General features: G+C 43.5%; 1 protein-coding gene across 2 annotated transcripts; it reads left to right on the top strand.

Annotated features, from left to right (window-relative positions):
- Nucleotides 1–2,122: 2,122 nt before the first annotated feature.
- LEO1 (LEO1 homolog, Paf1/RNA polymerase II complex component) lies at nt 2,123–13,001 on the top strand. 2 transcript variants are annotated; one of them, XM_084268045.1, is made up of 12 exons: nt 2,123–2,192; nt 3,285–4,010; nt 4,282–4,389; nt 5,092–5,186; nt 5,777–5,922; nt 7,101–7,185; nt 7,516–7,610; nt 7,896–8,030; nt 8,623–8,758; nt 9,077–9,263; nt 9,543–9,640; nt 12,729–13,001. In XM_084268045.1, exons 1-12 carry the CDS (start codon nt 2,135–2,137, stop codon nt 12,795–12,797), a joined length of 1,938 nt encoding a protein of 645 aa, XP_084124171.1. In that variant the 5' UTR covers nt 2,123–2,134; the 3' UTR covers nt 12,798–13,001. The 2 variants fall into 2 exon arrangements, with proteins under 2 accessions (XP_084124171.1, XP_084124170.1); XM_084268044.1 differs by having other exon boundaries at nt 12,725–13,001.
- The last annotated feature ends 750 nt before the right edge of the window (nt 13,002–13,751 follow it).

Genomic DNA, 13,751 nt, shown 5'->3' with positions numbered 1-13,751 from the left:
AGCCTTTATTATAATTACAAATAAATGTGTGCTCTGAAAAGCAAGTTGGAATTAATTCTGTCAGCACCAAAGACTGTATGTACTATAATTTTAAAACAGCTAGAAGAGATCTGACTAGTAGCAAAAAGGGCTTCTTTTGGTTTGGGCTTTTGTAAAGTTTCAAGAACTTTTTAGAGTTCAAAATTTAAGTTCTTACATAGTATGAATAAAGTCCTAAGTGTCTCTTTGCAGACAGTGCTGTATAAACATGGCCAATGCATGTCATGTGCTGAGTTGCCTAAAGCTGTACTGTACTACTTCTTTGCTAGGCACCATAGTCATTTTGTGTCAAAACCAGGCTGTAAATGTCTTCCTTCATTTGTTGAAGGGCTGCAAGCTCATGACATCTGTTCACGTATTGTGATTCTGTGATGATTTACTTTACCATTCTCTAACAAGACTTGGCAGTTATCTCCTCCTTGAAGATGAGGAGAAAAATGAAAGGCTGGATTACAGAAATGATAGCCCAGATCCCTTCCTTTATTAAGTTGAGTGTAGCTGCTTAATGATTTATATTCCAATAAATAGCAAGGGCTTTTAGGCTCCAACTCTCAGGTGTCCTGTCACAGACAATAGTAGTTGACCTTAATAGTTGGTTTGGCTCTGTAGATGGCAGCCAAATATTTGCTTGCTTGGGGGCACTTCCAGGACAGATCTCTGACAGGCTGAGTGTAGAAAACTAGGGGTGTTTCCAACCAGAGGAGTTTGGCCCTCCAAATTGTTGCAAGACATTTGGTATTGTGCATGGAACAGCTAGAACAATCACTTTTGTGCCTGCAGTGTTTATCCTTTTTGGAATAAATGAAGGAATTCAGTCTGTAGTCAGGAACTGTAAACCAAAGTCTGATTTAAATCTACCAAGTGTAGTGAGATCTTGTGTATGACCTGATCGGTGTTGAGCACAAAAGCAGCAGTACTTTGATAACAGCTACCCTAAGCACGTGGTCTTTTTTCCAAAAGACATGATACTTCTTTCTTCTTGATCATTTTCCAGGCTTAAAGCAGAAGTCAAATGACCACACGTGTTGTTGATTCTGTTGGTTCCAAGCTAAGCATGGAATTCCAAAGCAATTCTCTCTTTCCTGTTGTATTTTAAAGAAATAGCCTCATTCTCTCTACAGCTTGAGTAATACTGTTTGTAAGCTACAAACGAGCAAGTGTTCAATGTAAATTTCCATTGAGGAAACATGAATTGAGTGTTTTAGCATATCAGCACTGTATGCTGTCAGATTGTAAACCAGTAAACGTTTTGGATGATTGAAGTACTGTATTCTTCTGTGGTGGTTCGTCCTTTGGCTGGGGTTTTTGGTGTATGCTGACTTGCTTAAACACGCGGGTCAATTTCCTGTCAGACCGTTACTTTTTGTCTCCAGGGGGAAAGGGAGGGACTGAATGGGCTCCTGGCTGTAGAGGGTTGCTGCTGTGGAGCTCAGGAGAGATTTCTACTTGGAAAGGGCTGTTGGGCATCAGAACGCGGTGCCCAGGGGGTGGTGGCGTCATCGTTCCTTAGGGTGTTCAAGGAAAGGTTGGATGAGGTATTGGGGGACAAGGTTTAGTTACCAACAGAGGTGGCAGGGGGGTGGCTGGGCTAGAGGACCTCGATTTTCACCCGGTGGAAGGACGTGTGAGAGTCCCCTCAGCCCCCGCAGTCCCGCCCCTTCGCTCGGTACAAGGCAGCGATGTGAGGTGGTGGGCTGAGCCCTGTCCGCACGGGGAAGGGGCGCGGAGCGAGGCGGGGCGCGACCCCCGGTTCCGAGGCCCTTCCTGGGGCAGGCGCGGGGCGGGGTTGGCGCCTCTCCCCTCGCGCTTCGAGCGGGGCGGCCGGCGGGAGCGAGCGGCTGCGTGACGCAATGGCGCGCGGCCGCCGCGCCGCTCTGTGCGCTAGCAAACGGCTCCCGTCCCGCGGGGGTGACGGGCGCCAGCCGGCCCTGCTGTCATCGGTCACCCCAGCGGGGCGCGGCGCCTTTAAGAGCGGCCGCCTCCTCCCCGGCCTCGGGCGGTGGCACGGCGCGGCGCTCTGTATTGACGTCACTGAGCGGCGCCGCCGTGTGTCGGCGGGCGTGCGGCCGTTGTGCGGCGGCGCCGTCCCCTCGCCATGGCCGACATGGAGGATCTCTTCGGCAGCGACGCCGACTCGGAGGCTGAGCAGAAAGGTGCGGGCGCGCCGCGCTGCCCCTTCTTCCCGCCGCGCTCCCGGGGACCCGCTCCGCCGGCAAGGGCTAGGCCTAGGCCGGCCCGGTGCAGGCTGCAGCCCCGCCCTTGGCCTCGGCCCCTCCCTCGGCGGCGGGCAGCGAGCGGGCCCGCGGGAGCGGAGCGGCGGGTGATGCCGCCCCGCGGGCTCGGGCCGGCGGGCCGCCTCCTGTCCGCCGCACTCGGCCGTTGGGCCTCGTCCCGGGCCTCCTTGGCGCACCCGCTCCTTCCCTCGCTCCCTGCGGGCCGCCCCGCTGCCGCAGGGCCTTCCCTTCCCGCCCCTTCGGCCCGGAAAGCCGGAGCCAGGTGCCGCGGCCGGGGCTGCGTGAGGCGGCGGTTTGTAGCGGCTGGCTTTGGGACGCGCGTGTGTTTCGCTGAGGTTCCTCGGGGCTGCTGGGACGCGAGGGGGTGGAAGCGAGGCGTGTGCCCCGCTTGCCCCGCGTTATGCGGAGGAGTTTCGGCCGTCGTCCACTTCTAAAGGAAAACGATGGGACACTTAACCTCATGCTTTAAGCCACTTGTAAGCTTTTAACGCGCCTGACTCGGGTTCTGAAAGCCGCTTTCAAGGCAGACGTTCCCGTTTTGCTGCTTGAAATGGCATTCCCCAGCCTCGGCGTGGGAGAGCAGCCTGTTGTAGCAAACGTACTGGGGTATGTGTGTACAGGCGCGATGGCAGTGTTGCATCGGTAGGCTCTCCCAGACCCTATACCTGCATTCACTTCTTTAAGCCCTTGCTATTTCACTCTTGACTTGCTTCACTTTTGTGTAATTGCTTGATCTTTCTACAGCTCTGGAGTCTTAGATGATAGTCTGTGCTCTGAAACTTCACATGGAATCCATCACTTTGCACTGTGCCCTTCCTCAGCTGTACCTTTATTAGCAGGCAGTTTGTTCTTCTAGGTGACTTTATAGTTCTTTCATACTTTCTCTGTAGGGTCTCATTCTGGGTTTGGTTGGGTTTTTAAAATTATTTTTTTTAAAAGCAGTGCCCAGCATCTTACGTGCATCCTTGATGGGGCATTTTAACCCTTGTGAGGTTGATGTTTGTTTTGCAGATTCCGATTCTGGATCTGAATCTGATTCCGACAATGAGAATGCTGGCTCTGGTAGTAATGCTTCTGGAAGTGACAGTGACCAGGATGATGACAGAGAGGCAGTAAAACCAAGTAATAAAGAGTTGTTTGGAGACGATAGCGAGGATGAAGGGGGATCCCATCACACGGGGAGTGACAACCACTCTGAAAGATCCTACAATCGCTCTGAAGCTTCAGGACATTCTGAGCATGAAGATAATGATCAGTCAGACGTGGACCAGCACAGTGTTTCAGAAGCTGCTCATGATGATGAGGAGGATGATCGCAGGCATGGGTCGGATGAAGGCAGCCATCATTCAGAGGGAGATGGTTCTGAAAAAGCACATTCAGAGGATGAGAAGTGGGGCAAGGAAGACAAAAGTGATCAGTCAGACGATGAGGAGAGACAGCAGAACTCTGATGATGAGGAGAGACAGCAGAACTCTGACGATGAGGAGAAAGCACAGAACTCTGATGAAGATGAAAGGCCGCAGATATCTGATGATGAGGAAAGACTCCAGAACTCAGATGAGGAGAAAATGCAGAACTCTGATGATGAGGAGAGGCCACAGGCCTCTGATGAGGAGAAGATGCAGAACTCGGATGACGATGAAAGGGCCCAGCATTCCGATGAGGAGAAGATGCAGAACTCCGACGATGATGAAAGGGCCCAGCACTCTGATGAGGAGGACCAAGAGCATAAATCTGGTAGGACTGAGTACAGTAGTATTGAATTACTTCTAGTTTGATCTGTCTTTAGTGGTTCATTTCTGTTGGTCTGAAAAGATTCCGACTTCATTGTAAAAGCAGGAATCACCTCATTTTCAATTATAGTCATCTTGGTAATGGTTTTTGGGGGTTTTATTTTACGCAGTCCTTTTAATTCCTTTTCATCTGAATCAAGTAATTCCTACACAAAGGCATTTTAAAATGTGTGGAACAAGATCTTTAGTTTACTGAGAGTAATTGTGCTCCTTAGGGGAGTCTGCAAGGGGCAGTGACAGCGAAGACGAAGTTCTGCGAATGAAGCGAAAGAAACCGATCGCGTCCGATTCAGAAGTGGACAGTGACACAGAAGGACAGAAAGGTAAATGGTGCTGGTGTTTGGGGTCATTTAGTCCCCGTTTTAAGCACGTCATTCATCTGTTACAGAACTTGGTAAAATGGATAGCCTGTGCCATGGGTATAACAAAACAGCACAGCAAGAACTCTGCTGGGAAGCACACGCTGTATTTCTGCGGGTTCGTTGGCGCTGTCAGGCATTCAGTTTTCTCCACGAGACACAGAGCTTTTCTTCTGCATGTGTCGCTTCACACATGTTTTCTGAAAGATGTTAAGAAATGGTGGCTCCTCAGAGCAGCCCAGGGAACCCGTACTGGCTTTGTGGTATTTAGCTGGTTGAGAAAGAGGTGTTCCTCTTTAGAGTAAAACCTCCATAATGTGTAACAAAGTTGCTGTTCGCATGCATTTGTTCACTTGAGTGAGGGATGATACTACACTTTTAATTCTACACAATTAATGTTGCCAATTTTCTGACTAAATTCTCCTACTGATAGAGCCTTCCCAGGAAAAGTTACCTTGAATCTTTGGGTTAAAAATATGTGGGAAGATTGTTTTTCAAGATAAGAAGATAATGCATGGTTCATAAACATTCGCACTTTTAACCTTTGTAGGTGATTTTACTTGGTAATAAAGGATGTGTTAATCATTCTTTCTGTGAGTGTATTTCCATGTAGAGGAGAGTGTGCACACAGATGTGTATTTTAAAATAGCAATTTTTCTGCTCAAGAGCATGCAGATGTCATGGATCTGTTTGGAGGTGCAGATGACATCTCCTCAGGGAGTGATGGAGAAGACAAACCGCCAACTCCAGGACAGCCCATTGTGAGTAACTTGATTTCTTAAGTAGTTAGGAATTACTAAAATTTTATACCTTGCAATATCAGATGGATTCATTCCTGTGCCTTCCCCCATCCCCACTTCTTGAGAGAAATATAACGAGTGGTTCTGATTGTCATCATGGACGGTTGGACTAGAGGATCTTGGAGGTCTTTTCCAACCTTAATGTTTCTACAAAAATACAAAGTTGTGTCTGTCTGTGGTAGCACACAGATAGTACAGCTGTTTGGCAAGCATTTTCATTTTGGGTCTTGACAAATACTTTCTTTTTATTTTTTTCCCAATCTGGGAGAAGTTACTCCCCATTTACTCTCCAGTGCTTAGCTGGAGAAATTGTATGTCAGCTCCTTTGCTGTTCCCTTACTGTCTTTGCTCTCTGGAGTTTGCAGTTTCAGTGAATGAAAATGCTGAGTTGAATTGCTTTCACTGAAAATGTGCAAGTTCTCATACCCAAAGCTCCCTGGTCTCTGTGCGTGTGGAAGGCATTTCTGTAGGCAGAATGTAAGTGCTTATTAAAGCAACAGCAGCCAGATGGACTTCTTTCACTTAGGCTCCTGTTCTCCTTTTTTCATTAGGATGAGAATGGGCTGAGTCAGGAACAGCAAGAAGAAGAGCCTATTCCAGAAACTAGAATAGAGGTGGAAATACCAAAAGTAAACACAGACTTGGGTAATGATTTGTACTTTGTGAAGCTGCCCAACTTCCTCAGCGTGGAGCCCAGGTAATTGCACACTAAATACATGATTGATACCAACTTTAGGCTTCCCTGTATTGCTCTTGGTTTAGTAGTATGGGATGTGTTGGCTGTATTTTAAATGTTTGACATTAAGATGCACACTTCTGCTTGTGATCAGTCAGTAGTAATCCCTGTTCTTACTGAGTGCTGAGTAATTTCCTTATGAACTGGGGTTTCAACTTGGTTGAATAACTTTTTGTCTTCAAAAAGCAAAAATACAATTTAATGGAATGCATGTGCTGGCAGTTGCATTTTAAACATCTGTCCAGGCTCTCAGAGCTGTGAAAGCCAAATGCACAGTGTCTATGCACTTTTGAGTGATAAAAACATTTTGAATTTTAGAATAGTCCCTTTTTCAGTTGTGTATGTTAAATATGCTATTTAACTACAAAGAGGCTGGTTACTCACTTTCCCAAACCTGACCCAAGCTAGAGAAATTTTCTGGAATTCATAAGGAGAAACAAGTTATTAGAGCTCTTTGTGATGTTAGGTATGGCCCTAAATCCCACCTTCACCACTGTTTCAGGAGATCTGGCTTGTGTAATCAGTGAGAGAAGTCCTGGGGATCTTTGGGGCTCAGGCAGGACAGAAAACAGCCTGTTTATTGCTTCTTTCCCTCATAGAAGCCTGAAAACCATTAGGAAGGAGGCTAGAGATGGCCTTTCCCCACTCACACCCAGCTGTCAGGTTTTTTGAAGGAAAAGAGGGGAAAACAGTCTCCTCTTCATTTCCCTGTGGTTGGTTTTGAGATTCAAGTAAAAAATTACGGAGATTGTGCTCTTAGAAAAGCCCTAATTTCTCACATTTATCGATGATAATTTTTGTTTTCTCTGTATAATATTGTATGTGTCTTGTTCCAGACCTAACCCTGACCTCGTTGTCCTGATACTAAGGAAACTATTTTCTGAGACAGACTTGCTTTCCTTAGGTGTAGAGCCTTTGAGGGAGGCTGAGGGCTAAAGGGGCTGTGACTGATGGTAGCAAAGACACTTGGGTTGGCCTCCTGTGGGGTATGATCAGTGCAGTAAATTACTGGCTGCTGCACCGCTGCAGTGCCTACTGTGTGCCTGTGTATCATCTATCATCTGTAACCTTGCATGACTCTAGAATAATCTGCATTAATTTCTAGAAGGATAAAGGCTGCATTTTACAATTTATTACAGACCTTTTGATCCCCAGTATTATGAAGATGAATTTGAAGATGAGGAGATGCTTGATGAAGAGGGTAGAACTAGGTTAAAACTCAAGGTATAATGTTAATTTTCCTTCTCTCTTTTGCAGTCATTTAGCCACGTTTCCTCAAAGTCTCCTTCAGGTGTTTTTGTAGAATGGTGGTTTGAGTTATGGTTCAGGCTATGAAAGGGTGGGCCAGTTACAGCACTGAGGAAAGCTGAAGTAATAAATTAAACCCAACATCTTGACAGCTGCATGACACCTGTAAAAGCAAAACCATTCACCTTCATTTCTCTGCATCATGCAGCAAATTACCTAGCCTTTCTAACTGTAATTCTTGAGTACATTTTACCACAGCATTCCTGACTATGAGTTAGAAAACTTTTGGGGTTTTCTTCCCCACAGGTAGAAAACACAATACGCTGGCGGATGCGACGAGACGAGGAAGGGAATGAGATCAGAGAAAGCAACGCACGGATAGTCAAATGGTCGGATGGAAGGTTGGTTGGGGCTTTTTGCTGTTGAAGGAACGTGGCTGTTCTTACAGTGAAATGCCATGGGGTGCAAAATTGGAAGAGCAATAAACTTTGGTGTCAGTTCTGCACAGCAGAAAGTATTGTCGTCCTGGTGCTTTGAAAATTTTCTGCTCTGATTAATTTGTGTTGAACTAGAATTATTGGCTGCATGTAAAAAGGAAACATGAAGGCTTTCTCCATTTATAAATGAGGCAAAAAATAGACTGCAGTGACTTTTATCTAATGACTGATACACAAATCTCTTTCTAGCATGTCTCTCCACCTGGGCAATGAGGTCTTTGACGTGTACAAGGCACCGCTGCAGGGAGATCACAACCATTTGTTTATCAGACAAGGGACAGGTCTACAAGGACAGGCTGTTTTCAAGACAAAGTTGACCTTCAGGTAAACCTGTTATTCTATAGGAAACATTGATACTCTTTTGCAATTAAGGGTTACAAAGTGGTATTTTAAAAGATCAGTTAGCAAACCTTTGGAGCTTAACTGTTTAGTAGGAATGTGCTGTTTTCCAAAGATAGTAGTGCATAAGAATTTTTCTAAATTAGGTGTCCCAGTTTGACAGGTTAATTCGTTATTCATGAAAATTAGACTACATGTATTTTTATATATATAGTGTATATATAGGTATTTGAATTAGCACTTTTAAGTGACAGTCCTTGTCTGAATGTGAAAGAATACAAATATTCCCTGAAATTAAGCCCTGTTCTGATGCACAGTTGCTATCAAGATGAATAGGATATCTTAGGTTATTGTGAAGATGACTGTTTAGGCTGGTGATGGACTGCAGATGGTTTGCTTGAGAGAGGAACTGATATCTTCAGTGGCTGTTAGAATGCACATAAATAAATAAAGGATGATGCTTTTACACTTGTACATGGGAATCTTGGAAATCTTAAGTGTCCTGGCTCTGCCAATGTCCTTTAAAAATGGCGACATTTCTTTAAGAGGTATTTAACCCATAGCAATTTTTTAACAGGCCACACTCTACAGACAGTGCCACTCACAGGAAGATGACTCTCTCTCTGGCAGACAGATGTTCAAAGACCCAGAAAATTCGTATTTTGCCAATGGCAGGTCGTGATCCAGAGTCTCAGCGCACAGAAATGATAAAGGTATTGTGGCACGTAGCTCACTTATCTACTGATTGAATCCAAAAAAAACCCCAAAACGCTCACAACTGTAACATAGCTGAACAGCTCTAGACATTTTACAACTATGAAAACCAGTGTATTTTGGAGTTAGAGGCAAGAGTTGTCAGCTATGGATGCAATTTGCTTGACCTTATAGATTACAAAACATCAGAGTATTTACAGTCTTTACACTGCTGTGAAATTATTTCAGAAGCTACAGTAGAATACAAGGTGCTCTTGAGTTTTTGAGGGGTTTTTTTCCCCCCTCAGTCTTTATATATTGCTTCTTTCTTTGGACAGAAAGAAGAGGAGAGATTAAGAGCTTCCATTCGCAGGGAATCTCAGCAGCGAAGAATGCGTGAGAAGCAGCATCAGCGGGGTCTGAGTGCAAACTACTTGGAACCTGATCGCTATGATGATGATGATGAGGGAGATGATGCAATCAGTCTAGCAGCTATCAAAAACAGATACAAAGGTGGCATCAGAGGTAATTATAAACCTTACCAGCACGTAATCTATGTGATTCAGATGGTTTAATTTCATAGGAGAATCCTGGTAAGATTCTATTTTGCCAGTATATATGTCTCCTCATGTATCTCATTTGAGACATAAATTCAGTTCATACAAGTTTATTTTGTTTACTCTGGAGTTAGATTCTACCAGCTTTTTATGGGACTCATTGTAAGAGCATTGTTTTTAATATTTCCTCTTCCTCACCAACGTCAGCTAAAGATAAATATTTCTCTTCTCATTTTTTCCTCTGTAGAGGAACGTGCTAGGATCTACTCTTCTGACAGTGATGAGGGCTCAGATGAAGATAAAGCCCAAAGACTACTCAAGGCAAAGAAACTTACTAGTGATGAGGTAAGAAAGGAATTTTGTTCTTAAGCTACTCGTTTTTAGTCAGGAACATTTCCTGCACTCAATCTGTTTTTTAAAGCTGAGGCTTTTGTAGTTTCATTTATGCTGTGATGAATGTGTCATTTGACTTGGCATGTTTTCCATGGTAATTAATCACTGATTTCTTCTGCACTGCATTAGTTCATAGACCTGAGTGATTCCCAAAGGAGGTCACTATTGTTATTACTGGCTTAAAGATGGAAAAATGCTCTATGATCCTTGGGGTCCCTTCCAACCCAGACCATTCTATGATTCTATGTATGCAGAGTTATGTAAAGTGACTTCACTGAAATTGTGCAAGCAGTAAGAAGACTTAATAAGAGAATCCTAGTGTAGTGTTGTGTCCTAAGGTATGTGGTCCTCTCCTGTTTATTGTGGAAGTGTGGAGACATTTTCACATGGTATTTCTCCTCTTCTAAATAGAAGCATTTAAAAAAGACGGAAAGATTTCATGTCTGTTGCTAAATAGATGTCATTCATCACCCAAATATCATGCTAAATGTGAGGCAATGATCAGGTTAGTGTTAGCTACAGCAGCAGTGCTGTTTCCTCTTCTGAAGTCGTGTTTTACTGGTTTGCAGTTAGTTTGCTTACATCCCGCAGCGATCAGTCTGTGTGTATATCACAGCTTGAGGTTTCGGTCATTTAAAGTAACGTCACTTCTGATACAGCACTGCTGAGTAATGCTTATCAAAATGGACAGATAACAGGTCTGAGATTAAAACTTAACTATTTGCATCAGTGGTAGAAGTGAAACCAGGAAGTATCTGGACTTTGTTCTGTATTGGCCATACCTGCGTAGTCTTATTTTCCTGACCCTTGCTCCTTGTTCTAAAGCACTTCTGTGATGAATGGCCCTAGGACATTTACTGCCTGCCTTGGGAAGCTGAGAGGGGATTTTGGAATTCACAGCAAAGGACAACTGGCACTGGCTTCGTGGCTTCCCACTGCCCTGTTCAAGAGGGAATTGGGTTGGGGGGCCCAGTATTGGGCCTGGTATTTGGCCCGCTTGCTTTTAGTAGCTTGTTAGTTTTCTTTCTTACAGAGCTGGTGATGTCTGAATAACTGTCCTCTTGCTGTCAGTCAGCATAGCACAGCCTGCAGTTGGAGCTGTGCTGGCATTTCCCTCGAGCCAAGCGTGGCTGAGGAGGGGTAGTTGGACACTCCTGAGCTCTGCCGATCGTCAGCGTCGCTGATCTGGCTGAATAAGAAATGCAAACTGGACTCACCTTAGTTGGCTTTTACTACATTATGAGAGAATGGAGTGCTAGTTAGATTGATCTTCCTGCTCTGTTTTACTGTAAATCATATTTAATTTAAATATTTATGCATAGAATATCATGCAGAATTGGGTTTTTTTAAAAAGGAAGTTTGAGTAGGTTGGTGTAAGCAAATGGAATATTTTTAATGCCCTATAGTCACCGTTTCTTTTAAGAAATGGCTATAATGGTTTATTTAATTGCATTCAGTTGTTTCAGTTTTTCTAAGATACTGCTTGTTCATGCTGTAGCAGTGTCAGGACTTTGCAGTGGCAGTCTCTCAGAAGAAGAGGTCTAGTGAACAGTGTTCCTCTGCTGCTTGAGGAGCAATAGCCTCCATTTTAAAATTGCATGACTTAAAGGTAATATTCCCATCTGTGCCACGGAGGGGTGCTGTGATATTACAGGAAAAAACTCCACCAGCGGTGCACAGCTACTTTCAGTCACCACTGAGGAAGTGTGGTGTTTGCAATAGGTATCCACATATGTGAAACACGGGCTTCCTTTGAGGCAGACTTGCTTTCATGTGCTGTCAGTCAACAACACAGCTCACATCTTGGTCCTGATAACAACTTGTTACCACTGCTGAAAGCGTGACTCCGGTGTTAATGCACTATCACCACACGACAGAGAGTGTTACTGTAGTTAATGGGGATATTCTGCTGAACAGGAAGCTGAATCATTTATCAATAACCTAGATAGATTACAAGAGAATGCTTGTTCTGAGGAAGAAGCTATCGTTAAAGCTTCCAACCACTACTAATTTCTGTTTTCAGTTCTTAAAGTTAGTTCCTAACTTAGTGAGCTAATACAGAATGAAGAGGTCTGAATAAAAAAAAATAGTTTTGAAACTATTAATTCATTAAAGTGCTGAAACTCAATCTTTGCTGCTTCTTAATATCCAAGTAATATGTGTTGCTTTTAAAGAAAAAAAAATATATAAAAAACCCACTCCAAAATCAAGACCCACAAATGGAAAAAGGCATGAGGTTACTTAGACCCAAAGGTATTTTTATAGATACTCTTATTTTTAAACAGTAATTGACTTAGCACTTGTTTTTCCTCTAAAAATTGATGTTTTGCATTAAGAACTAGTGATCTGTAGTTTGATTAAACATATTCATAGAGTTGTTTTGAAGGATGATTTAAATGGAGCTGGTGGGAATGCATGTGGAATGAAAATCAACATGCTGAGTCTATATCTAAGTACAAAAATTTAGGCATCCAGCCTATAAAAGTTGTTAGGGTATTGCGTGCAAACCGCTAATACACTCGGTGATTTGAGTTCTTTGAAGCCTCCTAAACTAGTCTAGTTACTGAACTGTGCTGTTGATTCTCAGTACTGGTGGTTTCTCCTCTACCTGCTTCCTGAATTTCTTCTTTGCCTCAGTAGCTGTCATTTAAGGTACACAAGTGTCACTAGTCTGAAAGCTTAGCAAAGCTTCCCAGGCTGCCTGAAGAGAAGGCATCTGCATATTGAAAAACTCACTACAACTCCTAAGGAACTGTCCAGGCTCTGAAGACTTGCTGAGCGTGATACACAGGGCATGTGCTGTACATCCAGCTTACAAAAGGAGCTGCAGTTGTGTTTGCAACTGGTAGCAATGTTGCCTGGACTTTTAAGTATGTATACATGAGCAGTACAGCATCACAGTAATATGAAATGGGAAAACCAGAAGGAATCATGTTGCTTCCTTACAAGAAAGACTTTGAGGCTGTGTTATTCTTCTGAGGTTTGTTCTTTTAGCTTGAAGTACATCAGTTTAGTTTTGTCCTCTTTTGCCTTTAGGAAGGTGAACCTTCTGGAAAGAGAAAAGCAGAGGATGATGATAAAGCAAGTAAGAAGCATAAGAAATATGTGATCAGCGATGAAGAGGAAGATGATGATGATTAATATTGAGCACAAAAGTTGATTTTTTTTTTTATTTTATATATATTTATATATATATTGTACAGTTCTCTTACGGCAAAGATGTAAGTAACCATAATGGGGTTATTTTGATAAAGGAGAATTCCACTGAAGTCTGTGTTTCTGGTGTGAATAAAGTTTTTTGACTTCCTTTTAAGATTTTTCTCTTATTGCAGCAGATGTTGCACCGGGATCGTCGTGGCACCAGTGGTACCTTGCACAGGATGTTTCAGGTTTGAGAACTGTAGAAACTGGGTATCCAAGTGAAGTAATCAGTGAGTTACAGAGTAGTTTTTACAAGTTAGCTTCCTGCCTTTATGGAAGGGCTGGAAGAGCATGAGAGCGGCACAGTAGTTTTTTCCTAGATACTCCTTGTTGCCTGTGGACAGCACATTATTATGCTGGTATATTTTGATGACTGAAAATAGCATGTTTGAGTACACTGTGAAGTTCCTGTGGTTAGAATAGTTAACTGGTAACAGGAGACATTTATTTTTCATACACTGAAGCACAAAATGAAAATCTGCATCTTGCCTGAGCAATAATAGTAACAGGCACATGCTAGTGATGCAAATGTCAGCGTAACAGCACTTATTTAAACAAAACTAAGGGATTTCTACAAGCAGAGATTAAAGTCTCCTCTAAAAGATGAAGAAAACCAGAGTGCAAAAATATAACCTAATAATAGTGTCTCATAATCTCATCTAATCCTTGCGGTGCTATTTCCTATTGGTGCTGCTTGGGTTTATAAATAGGTTTGATTAGCTGGGAAGTCGCAGGAGAATGGTCTGGACAAAATTGTTGCTGCTTTTGCACTGTTTTGAAGACCTTATTTGATGGTGCAATACCAGCTGGAAAGTGGGGAAAGGCTAGGAGAAATACATGAACTGCTGCACGCTTTCTTTCC

This window comes from Gallinula chloropus, assembly GCF_964237585.1.
Source record: "Gallinula chloropus genome assembly, chromosome: 9".
Classification (NCBI taxonomy): domain Eukaryota; kingdom Metazoa; phylum Chordata; class Aves; order Gruiformes; family Rallidae; genus Gallinula; species Gallinula chloropus.
The sequence above is the reverse complement of the archived record's forward strand: the minus strand, read 5'-3'. Positions and strand labels throughout refer to the sequence as shown.